The 21,283-nt window shown below is 40.8% G+C and overlaps 1 protein-coding gene across 1 annotated transcript in view; it reads right to left on the bottom strand.

The window, feature by feature from the left end:
- atp10b (ATPase phospholipid transporting 10B) overlaps window positions 1-21,283 on the bottom strand; it is a 74,934-nt gene that overhangs the window by 17,715 nt on the left and 35,936 nt on the right. Inside the window, exons 10-16 of the mRNA XM_067457962.1 lie at window positions 16,442-16,976; window positions 15,289-15,395; window positions 15,069-15,195; window positions 14,773-14,957; window positions 4,889-5,189; window positions 4,690-4,766; window positions 1,793-1,918 (exon numbers count right to left, since the gene is read on the bottom strand). Coding sequence (XP_067314063.1) covers window positions 1,793-1,918; window positions 4,690-4,766; window positions 4,889-5,189; window positions 14,773-14,957; window positions 15,069-15,195; window positions 15,289-15,395; window positions 16,442-16,976 — 1,458 coding nt within the window. The remainder of the gene's footprint in view (window positions 1-1,792; window positions 1,919-4,689; window positions 4,767-4,888; window positions 5,190-14,772; window positions 14,958-15,068; window positions 15,196-15,288; window positions 15,396-16,441; window positions 16,977-21,283) is intronic.

The following is a 21,283-nucleotide window of genomic DNA, read 5'->3' as shown; positions in this document are numbered from 1 at the left end:
TGTACACGCACTACACATCGCATGCTCCATTGATCAATTAACTATACGTGATCATGTTTGGGCTACTTGATGAGCATAGGCAAAAAACACAGACATTTGAAGCAGTCTTACTCACCGCCTGCGGTTCTAACGTTGGGACCTTTATCGTTGGGACTGCTCCATCATTCAGCATTAGGCGATCGGGAAAATCCGGCGTCGAGCTGGGCCTTGTTTATGAAACAGTCGGCACCGAAATGCAGCGAACAGATATAAACATTCGCGCAACTCAGTTGCTGATCTGGAAAAGCAAATTCCATCCACTGTTGCCTTACCGCGGGGTTTTTGGAGAATCTGTGCAGGACTGTCTTGGTCTGGCAACCAAAAACGCACTTTTTTGGTGACATTGTTATGTGCACATCACCTGTGCAGCGCATCCTACAAGCCAGCGCTTTGATGGGCGTAGCCTGTTACTTTCGCTCTCTCCCTCTCTCTCTCTCACGCTCTTCCGGTAGAATTGTCCGTAAGGCCCATACAAGGAAATTCCGCCCCCATTAACGTCAAAGGGGACGCATGATCGCAAAAAACTTGCCGAAACTTATGACTAACCGGAAGTAGTATTTTTGACAAAGAAATACTCCCATCAAACGTCCACCTTAACTTTTCAAACTTTGTCCATGTTTAGTATGGGATTCCATGTCTTTAACAGTGTAAAAAGATCAGTATGCATGAAAAAGCATTTCACCCCCCCTTTAAGAGGACTTTATACAGTCGAGAAAGACGACGCAGCGCCTTCCTTCAGGTCTTAAAGGGCCAGTAGCCTTTACTGCTGTCTGTTTAATGTCAAACAAAAGATAAGGAATCACTCACTGCTCTTGATTGAATAGCTTTTGTAAGGATTGTTCTTTAATTTAAACAGTTTGATTAGCCTACTCTATTCAATTTCTCTACCTAAAAACTAATGTTACACCTTTAAACACCTGAAAAGCATTGTTAATTACACTTCAATCAAATTACACTTCAAATATTTTTTCCCCAAAGTTAGTTTATGTCATTGTAGGCAGTTATCATCATGATGATTTCATTTCAAGTGTTTGTTTTTTAAATAAATTTAGTTTTAGTTAGTTATTTGATGCTATAAAAACGGCTGTGTGATGTCATGATTGACAGCTGAGATCCACGTCTTCTCTGAGTGAAGTTGTCACTGAGGCACTAACAGACTTTTTTCGGGATTTTTGGGAGCAGATTATTTAATTTAATTTAATTTCCATAACTGTTTATTTCACACCAACATAATTAATTGTTCTGCATCTGTGAGAGTATGGGCGGGCTTTTGATATCGCGACTGTACTTCCTGCTCTGCGCAAATCCGGTCCCGGACTTTTTTATATTTACTGTTGCACTAAAATCCAAAAGTGAAGAATTTATGTTATTTATTACTTGATTGTTCAATCTACCTCACAGAAGTTCTCTGTTTGTTAGAGTTGTTGAATGTTAAAATAAGGTGAATAAAATAAAAAATAAGGAACATCCTGGTTCGTTTTTTCGCTCTTCTTTATTCTTTTTTAATGTATTATTGAAGTATCGGATTGGGACTCGATATCGGCAGATATTCAAAATCAAATGACTCGGACTCGAGGGCAAAAAAACCTGATCGGGACATCCCTAGTTTTTAGCATGTTGCTATTTTGGGTGGTTACAAGGTTGTTGCTAGGTTGTTACTAGGTGGTTGCATAAATGCTCAAGCCACACATCACTCATTTCTTAAACAGTTTATATTAAATGTAGCAAAATTTGTTGCCATGGTGATAATTACCACATTCTTGTAGAAGAAATAGATGACCATGTTGGCCAGTCTTGAGTAGCACCAGTGTCCGTGAACCAGCAACAGTCTTTGCAGGTGTTTAAAGCATGTGATGGCAAAATCACTTGCCATGACGGCCTGTAAGACACAAACACAGCACTTACCACAGCACTTCACCACCATGAAATATAAACTGACAATTCCTTTTTATGGAAAATGGTTTATTTGTGCACATCATTATAAGTATTATTTTAACTCTTCCTCAGCAGCATTTTTTGAAAAAGTTGCCAGTCATTGTCAGCATTTTTTGCACAAAAAAATAATGGGCCCCAGAATATTTTGCTGTATGAATATATAAACATGCAGTATATCAAAAGAAAAAAAAAATTGTATCCAAGCTTCATGCATTGTCATAAACAGCTGAATGTGGGTCTGGTTCATTTAAAAAGCAACATTTTGAACAAAAAGCTGAGAAAATCATGTTTACATGACTACAATGTGAATTAATGTTTTATTGCTTGTTTCTGCTTCTTTTTTCCATGTTTTGATCTGAAGATTCAGTAATCTTTCCGAATATTCGTAATATCGCCCCTTACTATGTAACAGTGAAAACACAGTAAGCTGGACATTTCCGTCAATGGCGGGAAAAAAAAATGGAGGTAATGTTTAATTAAAAACATTATTGTGTCCCTCCATCAATTCCTGATGGACAAAATTAAGGCCACGTCCACACCGAGACGCGTTTAACTGTATACGTATATATTTTGAACCGTATCAGCGTTTAGTCCCAGGGCCGGCTCTAGCTCTTTGGTTGTCCTAGGCGAGATGGAATTTGCAAAAACACTCTAAAGCACCTGTAAGGACACTTGAGCAAAATATGACCCATAAACCTGATTAACTATACCCTCTAAAACACACACACACACACACACACACACACACACACACACACACACACACACACACACACACACACACACACACACACACACACACACACACACACACACACACACACATATTTTGTTATATTTCTGAAAGGAAACTATACCGAAGAACGAACACCACTAGCCTATCACCATAATGGTTGCTGTGTGTGTATGCACCTACTAGTTATGAACTAAACAGAACTTATGCATTTATAATGAATGTAAAGAGACTAGAGAGCATTTGTACTTTTCATAACTAGATATGATACACTTATAACGTACTGGACTTTTGATATTTAAATTACATCCATGTAGGTTATTGTAGATTATTGTCAGTGAAGTTATGTTTGTAATACGTAGTAGCTAATACGTAGAAAACTAGCTAGTGGTAGCTTAGTGACAGCAATGAAATGTCCAATACGTCCAATGTTAGTTGATAATATTGATAATACTATGTTATTTATTTTGTTTGACAACTTATTGGCTGAGATAAGAAGACTAACCTCTATATTGGGCTTTCTTTTGATCTTCTTCCTTTCTCTTTTTCCGTACCGGTGCATCTGCGGGTTTAGACGCTTCATTTTTGATGAACGCGCAAGGGATGAGCACTTGCCTGACCTAACGCCTGAACCAATAATCAATAATCACCAATAATCAAATTCAAACTAATAATCAGGTTGATAAGTAATTAAACGTGTGACAGAGGGGGGCGCCCTAGGATGATCATGTTCAATAAACATTATGTTGTATTTCGCTTGTTCTGATTCTATGGTTAATGGGAAATAATCCTGAAGGTGGTCGCACACTGGACGCTCAGCTCAGCTCAGCACCATGCAGTGCACGCCATGTCTTTAAAATTCGAACACATTTTTTTCAATGAGTGTATACACACACTGGTGGCGGCATTCGGTGCTTGTCCACGGCGATTCAGGAATTTTTTCAAAATCCTGCCGCGCCACAGAGCGCCATTTCACGGTTTTACGCTCGCGCCCCCAACACACTTGTCACCCTAGGCAACCCGCCTAGCTCACCTTTAGCAAACGCCGGCCCTGTTTCATCCACACGGACTCAGTGTTTTGGTTTTCAATCCTCAAATAAAGATTTGAACGGTTATGAATCAGTGTATTGATTCATGATTCGGATCGCCAATGTCAAGTGATTTCAGCAGTTTGGCAGTTTGACACACGATTCGTATCATGAATCAATACGCTGATTCATGACCAATACTGAATACGAAGACAATGCTGAATAAAGTCATAGTTTTTGTGATTTTTTTTGACCACAATGTATTTTCGATGCTTCAAGAGATTCTAATTAACCCACTGATGTCACAAATGGACTACTTTGATGATGTTTTTATTACCTTTCTGGACAAGAACAGTATGTGCATAATTGAAGGAACAGAAAAGCTCTCGGACTTAATATAAAATATCTTAAACTGTGTTCTGAAGATGAACGGAGATCTTACGGGTGTGGAACGAGATTAGGGTGAGTCATTAATGACATAAATTTCATTTTTGGGTGAATTAACCCTTTAGTAGCAAATGTTTTTGTTTTTTTATCATGAGATTTTGCCTCACCTCCTACCACTGCTATACCCCTTCCAGCCACAACTCTTCTTCTCTGTTTTTAGTGTATTTCTGTGGCAGAATTACAGCGCCACACACTGGCCTGGTATGTATACTACATCGTTTTGAGTCGGTTTCAGTGATCTCGTGTGTACAAAAGTATTTCTTAAAACAAGGGGGGGAAAAGTTTTTAATTATTCTTATTATTTATTTTAATTTTAATTATTTTTAAGCCATTTCATTCAGACATTCGTCACAATAGGGAAAAAACAACGATCACAATGGTGACTTAAAACACACCTGATCCAGTCAATCAGAAAAGCCCTCTTTAAAATAAAGGTCTTCTTGACTGATTCATTTAAGTGCCTTAACTTCACATGAGAGTTGGTTACAAAATACTAAAAATACAAACCTGCATTCCCTCTTGTCCCGAAACTCCAATGCCAACATCTGCAGCTTGAATCATGTTCACATCATTGGCGCCATCACCTTAAATCGACACAAACCATAATGTATCACAACAGAAAACCAATGTACTTCACAAACCCGCACAAAAGTAATCTTATAAATGATTTCATGACCCTTCCACCTCAAATCAAAGGTTTCATTACCTACAGCGAGGGTCATGACCCTCAGTTTCTGCCGTATGAGTTTGACCACACTGCTCTTCTGCAGCGGCGTCACTCTACAGCAAAGCACTGCACGACAGTGTTTGCAAAGCTCCACAAACTGCTCCACCAGGTCGTCTGACATGGCCATGCTTAGAGTCGGCCCATCTATCACCAGCCCGATACTGTGCTCCACTAGCGTAAACGCTGAGTTACAACCCCTGAACTGGGCTTCCGCTCCAGATGACAGGGAACTCCGACGCAGCTCTCCCAGTGTGTCTTCTAACCTCATTTTACACACAGACTGGAATATAATAAGGATTGTGTTAGTATTTTATTTACAAAAACATAAACTACATTCATATTATTTATTGCAGTGGAAAATGGATTTGTCTGCAATACATATACCTGATGATGTATATAATAAACAGGCAATTTAGTGTAGGGAACAACGGAGCTAAAGGCACACTTGAACTTTTTTTTGTTTTTATACTATTCTAATAGTGTTTGAATGCAGAAAAAAATATAAATATAAAATATATATGTTTGTATTGAACATTAATGGAGCAATTTTTTTGCGATAAAATAAATCATTAAAGTGGTTCATTTTGTTTAAAAATTGTATAAATGTATGAGGTGGAGAGGGGGGCATCCCCCCCCACACACACACACAAGTATGTTGTTAATAGTGTCCAAGTTAACGCTTATTCAAACCATCACTTTAGCAAAGTTTGAATTATTTTTTGTTTATTTTGATAAATAAAATAATACATTTCAATTTCAATTAAAAATTTGTTCAATAAATATACATTGTCATTAAAATATGTTAATTTAAAAATATATTTTGAAAATACAGAAACTACTTTTTAATTAAAGATTTACAGTAATGACAATAAATTATATTTTATTATATTAAATAATTTGTATCATATTTTTAAATATGATGGTTTCATTATAAATATAGGTATTACCTCTAAGGTGGACACCCAACTTAATATATGATATTTAACCTTTTAATCTAACCATGTCATGTCAACAAATGGAAAGTCAGCCGGCTGTTTATCATCATGTTAATTATTGTGTCTTTTGCCCCGACAGCAGGGGCGCTTTTTACCCCAAATACCATATTTGTACACATTCTTCCGTAATTGAAAAACTGTTGCTTTAATTAGCTTCAACAAAAATGAAAAACATTAACAATACATTTGTCTCAATTTTCAGCATCATTACTCCAGTCTTCAGTGTCACATGATCCTTCAGAAATCATTCAAATATGATGATTTGATGCTCAAAAAAACATTTCTTCTTCTTTCTGTGCTGCTTTATATTTTAACCTTGATGCATTTTATCAGAATTCTATTGATGAATGGATTTATAAATGTAATTTTTTGTAACATCATAAACATTTTTTTCCTTTACAGCTCCATTTAATCAATTTAATGCCTCCTTACTGAATACAAATTCATTTCTTTAAAAGACTCCAAACTTTTGAATGCTAGTGTACATACATACTATTGTATTGTATTCTTTTTACAAACGTTTTTAGTCTAACATTTTAGGCAAGCCAAAAAAAAAAAAAGACTTTACGCTGTGATGTTAGTAAGGCTTTTCCCATCATGCCTTCAGTTTGCAGTGAAGATCAACTACAGCCTCTGACTGAAAACTGCAGCTGCCTTGTTGTGGCATTATAGTGGAACACTTTAGCATGACGTCACATTAAGTTGGGCTCAAATCTTGTCTTAAATGAGATTACGTGAATGGACAGGTAATTTGCAATGACAACATGACCTAATTAATATTCATGAGTGGTGACATAGCAATGTCATGAAGCACCCCATACTTCACTGCTATATGTTTCAACGTGATTGGTTTGAAAATATTCTAGGTTATGGTTATGTCTAAACTGAATTTCAGTTACATAAATGGCTTATGAGTCTCTCATTTTCTATTTATGGAATAAACTAAGATGACAAATAATCTTGTAACTTAAAAAAATACTATTTAGACAACAAAAAGAGAAGGTTTTAGATGCATAAGATGAGGCATTTTGTAAAAATGTGTTTAAAACAATATGTGGAAGTCTTCAGTAAGGGATTTAATGTTGAAATGAAACTAGAACGGTTTCCTGCCCTCCTCAGAAGTGTGAAAATGGGATTACAGAGCAGCAATATGAGCCATTCAGAATGGTGAATGCACTTTTTCTCAAGCAGACATAAAATGAAAAACAGCATATCTGACAAATTATTGCAAGCGCATTTATGTGTTTGAACACGCTATGTAGAACTTCACTCTTGAGGGGATGAAACCGAGTAACACTGGAGCCTCCGTTGTCCCAGATAAACCAATTAACCCTTTTCCTTTTGTGCGGGTTCAGTGTTTTAAATCCCAAACACATGGAAAACACTCAACATGCTCATACTGCGATATCAGATATGGGTAATCCTGTTAAAAAGATCCAATTTAAGAATGTTAATGTCCCCCTGTAGTCAATCATTTTATCCTTAATCACTTGAATTACATATTTAAACTTTTTTTCCCAATGAAAAAAGTTTCTTCTTCTTCTTCTTAATAATAATAATAATAATAATAATAATAATAATAATAATAATAATAATAATAATAATAATAATAATAATAATAATAATAATTTCATGGCTTTGGGTGTCTCATGCTGCTTTTTGTATTCACAGTGTTAAAGAGTTGGATTCGCATGCTAAACATGCACAAAATTTTATTAAAAAACAACCTGGACATATGACATACTTCTGTGCCAAATACACTCCTTCAGGATTTCGACAAGTTTCGGAAGGTTTTGTTGAGTATGGCCCTGTATGATGTCATATATGGGCACTGCTCCCGGATGAGCGTGCCACATCAACTAGAAAGAGAGCAGGAGCACGGCCATCAACATGCTTGTCTCTGGCTACGGGAGCCGTCGGCAGCGCTGGCATTTTTTGTTTAGACCACAAAATCAACGGTGTCACTATAGAAGTATGTGTTTCTTGTTGTGAGGAAAAGATAACCTTGTTCAGCTTCCCAAATAACCCAGTGTTAAGGAAACAGTGGATGCAGTTTGTTTTTCTGGAGCAGCAACGGAGTTCTGCGAGTGTTTGTTTGTTCCTGGTTGTAGCAAAGTTCGTTAATAGGAGGAAGGAAGAGGACACGGGGGTCGGCTAGACGGTTGATGCGTTCTTTATTTATTCTCATTTACTGTCAAAACACACTCAGTGGTGTATAGTTTCTCTTTCTCAATGTCACAACGATTACTTCCGGGTCGGCACTTCCGGGTTCCGGTTACTCAGTCTCTGGGGTTTGTGCATCAACCGTCCGTCTCTCTCTCTCCCTGGTCTCTGGTTCCACCGAGGTTTTATACCCTCTCCGCGCTCATTACTGGAACAAGAGACAGGTGTTATTAATCTGCTTCCAACCCACTCACTTACCGCTCGTCCCGCGGCTCTCTCTCCCGCTGCAGACCTCGCTGAACCACGCCCCCCTTGCCACATACCCCCACCGCCCGACTCAGGCCGGGGAGCCGTCCGGCCTGCAGCCCCCCCCCCCCATTTCTGGAGAGGAAATCGGCCACAGCCATCTGAGCACCCGGCCTGTGGACCACCTTGAACTTAAACGGCTGAAGAGCTAGATACCAACGGGTGATCCGCGCGTTGGTATCCTTCATGCGGTGGAGCCATTGGAGAGGAGCGTGGTCCGAACAGAGAGTGAACTCCCGCCCCAGGAGGTAATAGCGGAGAGTGAGAACGGCCCATCTGATGGCCAAACACTCCTTCTCTATGGTGCTGTACTTAGCTTCCCTCTTAGAGAGCTTACGGCTAATGTACAGCACCGGCCGCTCTCCCCCCTCCACCTCCTGGGCCAGGACTGCGCCCAGCCCCCTGTCCGACGCGTCAGTTTGCAACAAGAAAGGGAGAGAAAAGTCAGGGGAGTGTAAAAGCGGCCCGCCACATAGAGCAGCCTTCACTTGGGTAAAAGCCTGTTGACACGGCTCCGTCCACTGGACCGTATCTGGTAGCCCCTTTCTAGTAAGATCAGTCAAAGGGCTGGTGAGGTCCGAATAATTTGGTATAAACCGTCTATAATATCCCGCCAGCCCCAAAAACTGTCTTACCTCCTTTTTGGTCTTGGGCCTCGGACAGGTTGCAATTGCGGCAGTCTTATCAATTTGGGGACGCACCTGACCATGACCCAAGTGGAAGCCCAGATACCTTACTTCCACCCGCCCAATCGCACACTTCTTTGGGTTGGCCGTGAGCCCCGCTCCCCTCAGCGACCTCAGGACCGCCCTCACATGCTGCATATGCCGCTGCCAATCGTGACTATAAATCACTATGTCATCCAGGTACGCAGCAGCATATGCAGCATGGGGGCGCAAAATCCTATCCATGAGTCGCTGGAAGGTTGCGGGCGCCCCGAACAAGCCGAAAGGAAGCGTGACAAATTGGTGTAATCCAAACGGCGTGGTGAAAGCTGTTTTTTCTTTGGACAATGGAGACAAGGGGATCTGCCAATAGCCCTTTGTTAAGTCCAGTGTCGAATAAAATCGAGCCGTGCCTAACCGATCAAGCAACTCGTCAACCCGCGGCATTGGATACGCGTCGAATTTCGACACAGCGTTCACCTTGCGGTAGTCCACACAGAACCTGACCGAGCCGTCTGTTTTGGGGACCAAAACTATCGGGCTCGCCCAGTCACTGTTGGACTCCTCGATTACTCCCATGTCGAGCATTGCGCCTAATTCTTCCTGAACTACTTTTTTCTTGTGTTCAGGCAAGCGATACGGCCGGCTGCGAACTACCACGCCCGGCTCGGTCTCGATATGGTGCTGAATCAAGTCGGTACGTCCCGGTAGGGGCGAGAACACGTCAGCGAACTCCGCCTGCAATTTTGATAAATCAGTGAGTTGTAACGGTGAGAGGTGATCTCCCCCAGGGGCCAGCGCGACTGATTGCGCTTTAATGCTCGCCTCTGGCCCGAGATCATCCTCTCCCCCGATCACCGTTGCCAACAACACTGATTCCACCTCATTCCATTTTTTTAGCAGGTTGAGGTGGTATATTTGACGTGCCCCGTTCCTATCGGATCGTATCACTTCATAATCGAGCTCTCCTATCTGTCGTGCGACCTCAAACGGCCCCTGCCACTTTGACATTAATTTTGAGCTCGACGTAGGGAGTAGAACGAGCACTTTCTCTCCCGGTGTGAATTTGCGTAGTTTTGTACCCCTGTTATATGACCGGCTCTGGCGGTCCTGGGCTTGCAACAAATTCTCCCTAGATAGCCGCCCCAAGGTGTGGAGTTTTGTTCGCAAGTCCATGACGTACTGAATTTCGTTTTTGGCCAAAGAAGGTCCCTCCTCCCAAGTTTCTCGTAGGACGTCCAGCACCCCCCGTGGCTGTCGTCCGTAGAGAAGCTCGAAGGGGGAAAACCCCGTGGAGGCTTGTGGAACCTCCCGCACGGCAAATAAGAGGGGTTCTAACCACCGATCCCAATTTTTGGCGTCTTCCTGTACGAACTTACGGATCATGGATTTAAGAGTGCGATTAAATCGTTCGACCAAGCCGTCCGTTTGTGGGTGATAGACGCTTGTTCGAATGGATTTAATGCCCAATAATCCGTAGAGTTCGCTCATCGTGCGTGACATAAACACCGTGCCTTGATCAGTGAGGATTTCTTTCGGAATCCCCACTCGGGAGATCAGACGAAACAGTGCGTCCGCAACACTCTTCGCGGAGATGTTGCGGAGAGCCACTGCCTCCGGATATCGTGTTGCGTAGTCCACGATGACTAACGCAAAACGATGTCCGCGTGCGGATCGCTCTAATGGCCCGATGAGGTCCATCGCAATTCTCTCGAAGGGGACCTGCATTAATGGAAGGGGGCGCAATGGCGCTTTTGGGGCGGCCAGTGGATTCACCAACTGACATTCAGGGCAAGACGCGCACCACCTGCGCACATTGTCATGAATGCCTGGCCAAAAAAATCGGGTCATTAAGCGATTCAGTGTGGCCGCCTGCCCCAGGTGGCCCGCCATCGGATTCGAGTGAGCCGCCTGGAAAAGCATTTCCCGGCGGCTCTTTGGTACTAATAACTGGGTTGTATCCACTTTTGTCTGAGTGTCTTGGGTCACTCGATACAACCGATCCTTAATTATGGCAAAATAAGGATACGTGACGGGCAATGCGGGTTGGAGAGACTGACCGTCGATAGCGCGGACCTGCTGAAATGCATGTTTTAGGGTCTCATCTTGAGACTGCTCCAGAGGGAAGTCATCGCGGTCCGAGAGAATCAGTCTCTCGACCCCGCTCGGTTCCTCTGAAGCTGTTCCCAAGGGTCCCGTATCAGTCTCGCCCACCTGCACTCGCACCGCCCCGTTCCTAGCCTTGTTTTCCCAAGTGGCATCCGCGCATAACGACCCCAATAATGCCGAAAAGGCGGGCCAATTCGTCCCCAGAATTAGCGGATGCCGGAGGTGGGGACTAACCGCCACCTCAACACTATGCTTTTTCCCCCTAAACTGTATCGTGACTGGGACAACCGGATATTCCACCACATCCCCGTGCACACACCGCACCTTAACCATGCGGCTTGTATCCAATGCCCCAGGCTGCATCAGGCTTTGATGGATCGAGGTTTGGTTACATCCTGAATCCACCAAGGCCTGATATGTACCCCCCTTGATACTTACAGGAATTTGGTACTCTCCTGCTTGATCGGGGGTGGTCCGCTGGACGTCCGGGATCCGGATCATTGTCCCGATGTCCATCCTCGGACATCGGTCCACAAAATTATCCGGATCACCGCACCGCCAGCAGGCCAGCCCAGGCTTACCCGCCACCCCTGCGGCGGGGAGTGGGTTGGAAAATGAGCGCGGGGAGGGCGCGGAACCAGAGCCACTATCACCCCCCATCCCCAGCAGCCCCGCCCCCCTGGGCGGAGCCCGCGAACTCCCGAGCGGTCCAGGGCCCATCCCACCCCGGCCTCTGGGGGGAATCCGAGGAGGGCCCGGAGGACGGAACCTAGGGAGAGGGATAGGAGGAGAGGGAGACACAGAGGGGGGAGAGAGAGAGCGAGAGGTTAAAAGGGGTGCGCCGACCCCCGGGCACGCCACCAGGTGGTCCTCCGCCAGGTGGATGGCCGTCTCCAGCGACGTGGGCCGGTGGCACTGGACCCACTCGGCAGTTTTCCTTGGGAGCCGAGCGATGAACTGCTCCAGTACCACCAGATCGACGATGTGGTCCACGTCGCTTCCGCCGGCCAGGAGCCATCTGCGGCATGAGTCCCGGAGCTGTTGGGCCATCGCGAAGGGTCGGCCGGCCTCCCCCCACTCCAGGGAGCGGAATCTCTGTCGGTGTTGCTCCGGGGAGCGGCCGACCCGCTGGAGGATGGCCTTCTTTAGGTCCTCGTACTCCAGGAGGTTCGCCACCGGTAGCTGTTGTGCAGCCGCCTGGGCCTCTCCTGTCAGTAGTGGTATCAGGCGCACCGGCCACTGTGCCCGGGGCCACCCGCAGGCCTCCGCGGCCTTTTGGAAGAGGTCAATAAACGCCTCCGGGTCATCCTGTGGCCCCATTTTGTGCAGGGGCACGTGGACCGGTGCGCTGGCGAGCCCGGCGGCTTCGGTGCGAACCTCCCGGTCGATCCAGCTCCGGAACTTCTCGCGGTCCTCTTGCTGGCCTCGGACAATGGCCTCGAAGCGGCGCTCCTGGTCTGCCCGGAGGTCCAGCATGGCTTGATGTTGGTCCTGATGGAGGACCGCGAGGGATGTGATAATGTCCGCAAATGGCGTGGCGGAGGGCGTCTGCATGGCGGCGGCGCTGTCCTACTTCCTCCCGGGTTTCGGCACCAGTGTAGCAAAGTTCGTTAATAGGAGGAAGGAAGAGGACACGGGGGTCGGCTAGACGGTTGATGCGTTCTTTATTTATTCTCATTTACTGTCAAAACACACTCAGTGGTGTATAGTTTCTCTTTCTCAATGTCACAACGATTACTTCCGGGTCGGCACTTCCGGGTTCCGGTTACTCAGTCTCTGGGGTTTGTGCATCAACCGTCCGTCTCTCTCTCTCCCTGGTCTCTGGTTCCACCGAGGTTTTATACCCTCTCCGCGCTCATTACTGGAACAAGAGACAGGTGTTATTAATCTGCTTCCAACCCACTCACTTACCGCTCGTCCCGCGGCTCTCTCTCCCGCTGCAGACCTCGCTGAACCACGCCCCCCTTGCCACACTGGTCATAAACCACAGGCGGTGAGTTAAACTGCATCAAATGTCTGTTTTTTGTTGGCAATCAGAGCGTAAGTGCATATACAGTATGTGTGTGTGCTCGTGACTCTTTAGCCCCGCCCACTGCACACTTGCACAAGTTTGGCTGTTTTTACAAAGAATCGGTACATCTGTCTTTTATAAATATGATAAAACTAAAGACTCTTCGGAGATATAAAGGATGCAATCCTACAATACTACTCAATAGCAGTAGCGTAACTTTGTTTTAAAAAGTGGGTGGGACAGGAATCAGGGGTGGGGGTTTTAATGCATTGATATGTATAATAACAATAGCAGAAAAAAAATATAAAAATGTCCAGAAATCAATTTCAATAGTACAGTTTAATTCATTGTCACAGAAGCCATGTTTGACGTGATAGTTTCATCCTTTCATCTACTATAGCCTAATATAAGGGATGTGATAAATGCATAGATCCACGTGGAATGCTTGTGGTGTAGGGGTAGTGTTTTTGTTAAGCCCGTCAGAGGTTCTGAGTCCTAATCTGCCCTCATATAGTTTTCTTCTCTCATTAAAACCAAGTTCATCTGTGATTCTATATCAAGAGCAGGGACACAGTTGTGTGCATTTTGTTTTATGATTTCACCAGAACAAATAGAGTCTCCGCCACGGCATTAAGCCATAGACTGAAGCGCTTGTCTGTGTGAAGACATAAGGATTCTGTGTGACATCTGTGCACAATCGCGAGAGAGAACTGATATTTCAGAAAGTGATAGTACTCAAGATTAACATGAGACTGGAAGAAACTGTGTTATGAACTAGAATATAAAATAAAATATTAAAATAGCTTGAATGTAACTCTACACCCTTGCTTCATTTAGTATACACTGATTGATGAATATGCAAATGAGCTCCGCATCTGCTCTCACTCACACCAGCCCAGAGATCCACTCGCTCAGCTTTTGATCAAGTTACTGTAGTAAACGCTGCACACTGCTCTATGTTGGGCACAACAGTAATTAATATGATTAATCGTTTGCCTGACTACGTTATCAAACACCTAATAAATGCTAATGTTGCAATAATTGCAAACCATGTTCTTTTTTGCCATCTCAGTATCAGTCTTAGTGGACACATTAAACATTTCAATTTATCATCTTACAAAAACATATATTTAAAATTATATTTTTTGAATGTCAGTGGAGAAAGGCATATAGTTCATCATAACATCGTGATATAAATGATAAAGATCATTCGCTTCTCTTGAGACTGCCCTGCTTCACAGCGGTCATAGTTAATGATATTCTAAAGCCCACCCAAACTTTGATGTGATTGGTTAAAAGGTAGTTTGTGGCGTCAGAAACCGCATTTTGGAGACTGTCTTTGTTCACTGCGGTTTTAAACAGTAAATACTCAGCAATTGTGTTGAGTTATAAATTTGCACATGGTTTGTCTGTTAAAAACTCCACATAGACATATAAAACATCATTTAAAACCTGATTTTCACCACAGGGGGACTATAATGCGATGTTAAGTATAATCTTTCTTACGAAGTTGTTTGACTAATGGAGGTCAAATCATTGTAAGGGGCGCCTCTCTGCTCAGTTATAAAAGCATTAGTTAGTTGGCACCGACTGACACAGCGCCAGATCGACTACCTTCCTGTTTGTGCTGAAGGTGAACACCAGGTCTTCTTGGTCTAGCAGCTTGCAGGAGTATGCGATGTTGATAGCCGTCTCGGGTTTGTCCCCTGTCAGCACCCAGAACTGTATGCCAGCCCGTCTCAGAGCCTGGATGGTTTCCGGGACATTTTCTTGGAGACGGTCTTCAATGCCAGTGGCCCCTGTGGGCATACGAGTTGGTTGGTCAATATTTTAATGTTTTCAATAACACCATGACTTTGAATGTTATTTGGAAGTTTAGGATGACAATCATTAGTGGTACATGACTGTACCCAGCAGAGTGAAGTTGTTCTCTATGTAGGTTGCAGTGTCCATAAGACGCTCTTCTTTGTCATCGATGGCTGACAAAGCCTCCTGTCTGATAGCAAACCAGGCCTTGAACTCCTTTTCACTGATAACCTTCAGAGAAAAACAGAGCTTTTCATGAGCAAGACTGTTAAGCTGTTTTCTGATAGATTTAGCCTTACTACATCGATCATGCAAAACTTCTACCTTTTTGGCAAAGCACAGCGTTCGTAATCCATCCCTGGCGTACATGTCAAGGTCTCTTTGAGTTCTTACGGCAATTTGCTTCACCACACTATCCACTTGTGACATATCTGTGGAAAACAAACGACACACTCACATCAAAACTGCCACATTGACAACATTTCAGTCACAACATACTTTAATGCAGGAGACTTTCGTGAAAAAAATGGAGCATGTGCTTCACTATCATAATATCATATGAACAGAAGTCGTGGAATATAGTGCACATAAGTCATTCGGCCCATTATTATTATACTTTCATGTTGTTTTGTGATTGTCATTCACTATTAGCATCTTTTCATCTTTCAGGTGTTTCTATTTGTGTTCCATGAATAAAAAACATTTCCAAATTGTAAATAATGTACAATTGTAACAAAAAGTAAATAATGATAATTTTCTATAATTAAGCTATTTCCTTTATTCAACAGAAAAAGACAAGCTAAAAGAAAACAAAGAAAATGAGGACATGATGAAATTTAATTTGCACAATATGCACTACCATTTGAAAGTTTGGGTCATTTTTTGTGGTACTTTTATCCAACAAGGACATTAAACATTTCAATTTATCATGTTACAAAAACTTATATTTAAAATAAATGCTGTTCTTTTTAATATTTAAGTTAATAACAAAAGAAATGGTTTTGAGCAACAAATAAGCATATTAGAATGATTTCTGAAGGGTCATGTGGCTGGAAGACTGAAGACTGGAGTAATGATGCTAAAAATGTATTGTAATAATATTTTACACTTTATTTTAGGGTTCAATTCTCACTAATAACTAGTTACTTATTAGCATGCATATTACTAGGACATTGGCTGTTTATTATTACTTACAAAGCACATATTAATGCCTTATTCTGCATGACCATATTTTAGATCCCTTAATCCTACCCAATACCTAAAATTAACAACTACCCTAATAACTATTAATAAGCAGTAATTATGTGTTTATGGAGGCAAAAGTTGTTGTTAATAATGAATGTGTTCCCCATACTAAAGTGTTCATGATTTCACAATATTGCTTTATATATACTGTATTTGCGATCAAATAAATGCAGCCATACAGACCTCAACATTTATGTTGGTCCATTAGGAATAGTCCAATCTAAATGCTCACCTGAAAAAATATTCCCCAGTCTCTCCATGATGCCGGAATCAGCTCCTTTAGTATACATGATGATTTCATTGGTGTGTGGGTGTCGGACTATTATGGACATCCTCCTCCGTGTAGAGTCGAAGGTCAGGACGTCCAACACCTCGAACTTCAGCAGCGTATCATCAGGCAGCTTGACAGTCACGTAATGAGGAGTGCGTTCCACCATGGTGAACCCATAAGCCTTTGCTGCGTGTATCAGAGCGGCCTCATCTGGGCTGTGGGCCTCATAACACACCTCCTCCGACCCAGACAGACCGCGTTTAACCTCGCGTTCACCTGAAATGACTTTCTGCCCTGTGGTTGAGTCTGATACATCAGAGCAGTGAAACATGTCAGGCTCATCCCCGTCTTCGGTGAAAGGATCTGCGAGTGTCTCGCCGCCTCGCTTGAAGTACTTCATGGAGCTTAAAACTTTCCGTAGAGAACCCTTTCTGAACCACTGTCCCATATTATGAAATGAACCACCTGAGTATGCAGTGTTAAGGTGCCCTTTGACCTGGAAAAGTACAAGTTTGTTAGCTTGACCAATGCTCGGTAGAATACTAGCATACTGCTTACTACATTATTACGTTTTGTTTTTTAAGAAGAGCATGGGAGACTAGGCCAAGTAGCATGCAAATTTAGTGAGTAGAGTTATCACATCTGAAATAAATATGGCTATTTTGCTAACAATTTATTGTATTAAAGGGGTACTTCAGCGCTAGGAAGATGAATCTGTATTTAAACTGGGTCATCAATGCAGTAAAAATGTGAAATTATTTTTGAATTTGGTGTCTTCTAGACTGAGAAAAGACAGAAAATGTATTTTTGTCCCATGGGGATGAAAGACTACAATTCCCAGAATGCTTTGCTGCCCTGTGAGGCCATTCCCAACACCACCAACTTCATTACTGTGACTGAGTTAGAGAAGACACTACAATTAAAAACTGAACGTGTCTGTTCAATATAATGAGTGAGTCACCGCGCGAGTGTCACAGCCCTGAGCACTAACTGCAGGAGTGATGAGAGCTGAGGTAATTGCGACTTCATTCGCGGCATACATTCACAACGCCAGTTCATGCCTTTGCAAGCTTAACTTTCATAGAAATGAATTTGAGAAGTTAAAAGACTTACATTGCTCACCATAGCTCCGTTTAAATGATCCTGTCTGCAAGCTGAGCTCTCCCTGCCAGTTGAGTGTTATCTCCCATCCCCCATGCGCAGATTCAAAACATGCGGAAATAGCTCCCTCTGCTGGCTGTAGTCTTTAGCCTCTGGGCAAACATTCCTCCTATGATGCAAAAATCGTCATTTTGCATCATAGGAAGAATTTTTCCAGAAATAAAATGCATAAATCTCTTGTCTCAGGGAGATATGAGGGGGGAAAGCACAATAATTTGAATATTCTCCAGGGTTTCTACTGATACAAAGCCATATGCTTATCGCTGAAGTAACCCTTTAATTACAACAAATGATGCATAATAACCTGTAGATTTCAATTTCTGTACAGTCTAATCTTTTGCTTTTGACTATGAGTGAATCTCCAGTTGTCACTGATGATTGTGGTTTGGACCTTTCTGGATTGCAATTCGCCATCAATATGATAAATGTAACTATTCCAGCTGTTGTGAGAAAGGGCTATAAATGATCCGCCACCTGCAGCATCCACACATCTGGACTCCTCTATGTATACAGATATGGCGTAACGACGCAAAGACATGCTTAAATATTCTGCAGAAATCCACCAGTACCACTCAAATTATAACACATGATTACAAGTTTACTGTTGTGAATTCTGCTACGGTAAGAATATAATGTTGAATGCTGGCTGGTTATGTACTTGCTCAAAAACTTATTTGGGATTAATTTGTACCAAAAAAAGTTACGGACTGCAGCTTTAAATGTATAATTACACTGTAACACTGACACCATAAAATAAAGCGTAACCCTATTTTTAATTTTGAGTGAGCTTAGTCTTTTTATCAAGTCCTTTTTGACAGTCTGTTCAAATGATGAATCAAGGAAGAAGTAAAAAAACTATGGCTAATATTATTTTAAAAGGGCGATTAAAAATGGGATCTGATGTACACTACACTTTTTCACAAACCCAGTGACTATTTTTACAGCCTTATTCTTTCAGTGCATGTGCAAATTGCATCCACAGTGAAATGAAGCTGTGTTTTAGACTACTGTTCAAAATTTGTGATCACTATAATTTTTTTAAATAAATTACTATATTTATTGCAAAATTATGGATTTGAAAGTTACATTAAAGACATCTATAATGTTACAAAATATTTCAGTAACACTGTACTTAGCCTTTAAAGGTACCGTAAGGGTATTAATAATGCACATTATAAAACCAATTTTTTTAAGTAATTGTAACCAAAGTTAAAATGCATTATAATATTTTTAGATTCTGAAATGTATAGTTTTTCATGTGTTTTAATGCATTATTCTATCTAAGGGTGTGTTCAATTAATAGATACGTCATAATGTATAATAACTGTAGTTACCAATTATTCATGAGACCATACAATGCATTATAAAGTGTGCTACAAGGCAAAATTACTGCATTAAAAATACTTTTATAACACATTATATATAAAGGCTTTCAGTTTAGTGTTACCAAGATTTCTATTTCAAACTAATGCTGTTCTTTTGAACTTTATATCCTTAAAAAATGTATCAAGGTTTCCACAAAAATATTCAACATTGATAATATCATCGTATTAGAATGATTTCTGAAGGATCATGTGACACTGAAGACTAGAGCTTTGATCACATGAATGAATTATGTATGGTGATGCATTGCTGCCACATACATATCAGTTTTTCACTCAGTTATGCTGCAATAACAAGATGTTATGTCGTAAAAACAACATATTTTTCTCGTTAAAATTACATACATTTTCTCCTAATAAGGACTGTGTTGTATAGTGATGTGTACAATATATGACTTTATCCACATTATAAAGAGTCTACCTGAGGATGCACTGGGTAAGACTTAAGTTGTTGAAAGAAATAAGACACATAAGATTGCACTGGTGTGTCAGCCCCATTTTATAAAAATAAAAAAAACCTGATAAAAAACTAAATGTGTACAAACATTATCAACATGTAACTATTTTAGGCTGTTTCCACAACAAATCCTTTAAATGTAACAAAATTCATAACAACAATGAAAATTATAAATGTAAAATAAACATACATTATGCCATTTACTAGCATTTAAACTATTTTTATTTTAAAGCCTAAACGAATTAGGCCAGCCTATTTAAGGCGAAACTGAAACCAGAGTTGCAGTCTCTCCTATCTCATTCTGCACAAATCAAACTATGTCTATATTCGCGCTTGGATGCTAAACTATGTATAATGATAAATTAAAATAAGCTGATAACATCTCTGTTTCCTCCAGAACGACTGTACAGCCAAATCTAATTTTGTTGCAATATTGTCCTGTTTGACACTGTGAAGCTGCTTTGACACAATCGTGATTGTAAAAGCGCTATAGAAATAAAGTTGATTGATTGATTGATTGATTGATTGATATTATGCTAACAATGCTTTATATGACTCCAGTCCCAGTCTAAAGCAACATTCACATGAGCAAAAACAGGTTTGGAATAACACCACTGGACTGTAGAGTGGTAATCACAATTGTGAACAACAGACAGACTAAATTGAGCCAAATAACTTTTTCTGTTTGGCTGATTGCATTTTCAGTTTGATGATGAATAGACTGTGAAGTTTGGATTTTCCCCTAGGCCTATATCAGCTTAAAAACTTAAAATAGCCTACTCCTTTATTTATGGTAGCTTGTCTATATAGGCTACGTGTTGTTTATTTATTATAAATTGTGCGTTTGTTTATTTATTATTATTATTATTATTATTATTATTATTATTATTATTATTATTATTATGCCTATTATTATTATGCCTATTATTATTATTATTATTATTATTATTATTATTATTATTATTATTATTATTATTATTATTATTATTATTATTATTATTATGCCTATTATTATTATTATTATTATTATTATTATTATTATTATTATGCCTATTATTATGCCTATTATGCCTATTATGCCTATTATTATTATTATTATTATTATTATTATTATTATTATTATTATTATTATTATTATTATTATTAGGCCATGTGCATATTTATTTAGAGCATTTAGTTAATTACCGTTCCCCTGTCGGGTTTTGCGATGTGCGAAATGTTTTTTGTTTACCCCTTTGTTATTTTGGCTTAGAATTTTGATTGTTGGAAATATGAACTGAATTTAGAAATGCTTTTGAAATTAATAACTTTGCATTTAATAAACAAAATATATCTTTTTTTAAATGAAGACAGCGTTTGGAGTGGAATGCATGCAAATCAATCTGTTCCCTGAATCCACTGCCTTTGTTGTTATGGTGAGTGTACACAAATAAATATTATACCGTTTATATTTTATAATTATGTCTTTAACTTATCTGTGTGGATAAAAATGACGGAGTATTGCGAGTTGTTTCTGCAGTCATAAAGGGAAAAAAAACCTGCGGACGCCTTCGTCAGACAGAGGATTAAAGAAACCGTAACCCATTTCGTTTCATATAGGCTATGTTTAAATATTAGCCTATGATATTATTTTTTTAATTTCATATGTTGATTATGAAAAGTAAGTAGCATAAGTAAAATATCTATTATAAAATGCGCAATATGTCTGGAGACATGGCGTGGGGTCATGATTTTGACCACTTCATTGAGTTTTGTTTTGTAGAACGTCTTTCTTTAAAGTGAATTTAGTTTTGTATAAATTGT

Source organism: Pseudorasbora parva, chromosome 11, assembly GCF_024679245.1.
Source record: "Pseudorasbora parva isolate DD20220531a chromosome 11, ASM2467924v1, whole genome shotgun sequence".
Classification (NCBI taxonomy): domain Eukaryota; kingdom Metazoa; phylum Chordata; class Actinopteri; order Cypriniformes; family Gobionidae; genus Pseudorasbora; species Pseudorasbora parva.
This window is presented reverse-complemented; position numbering and strand designations above follow the sequence as displayed.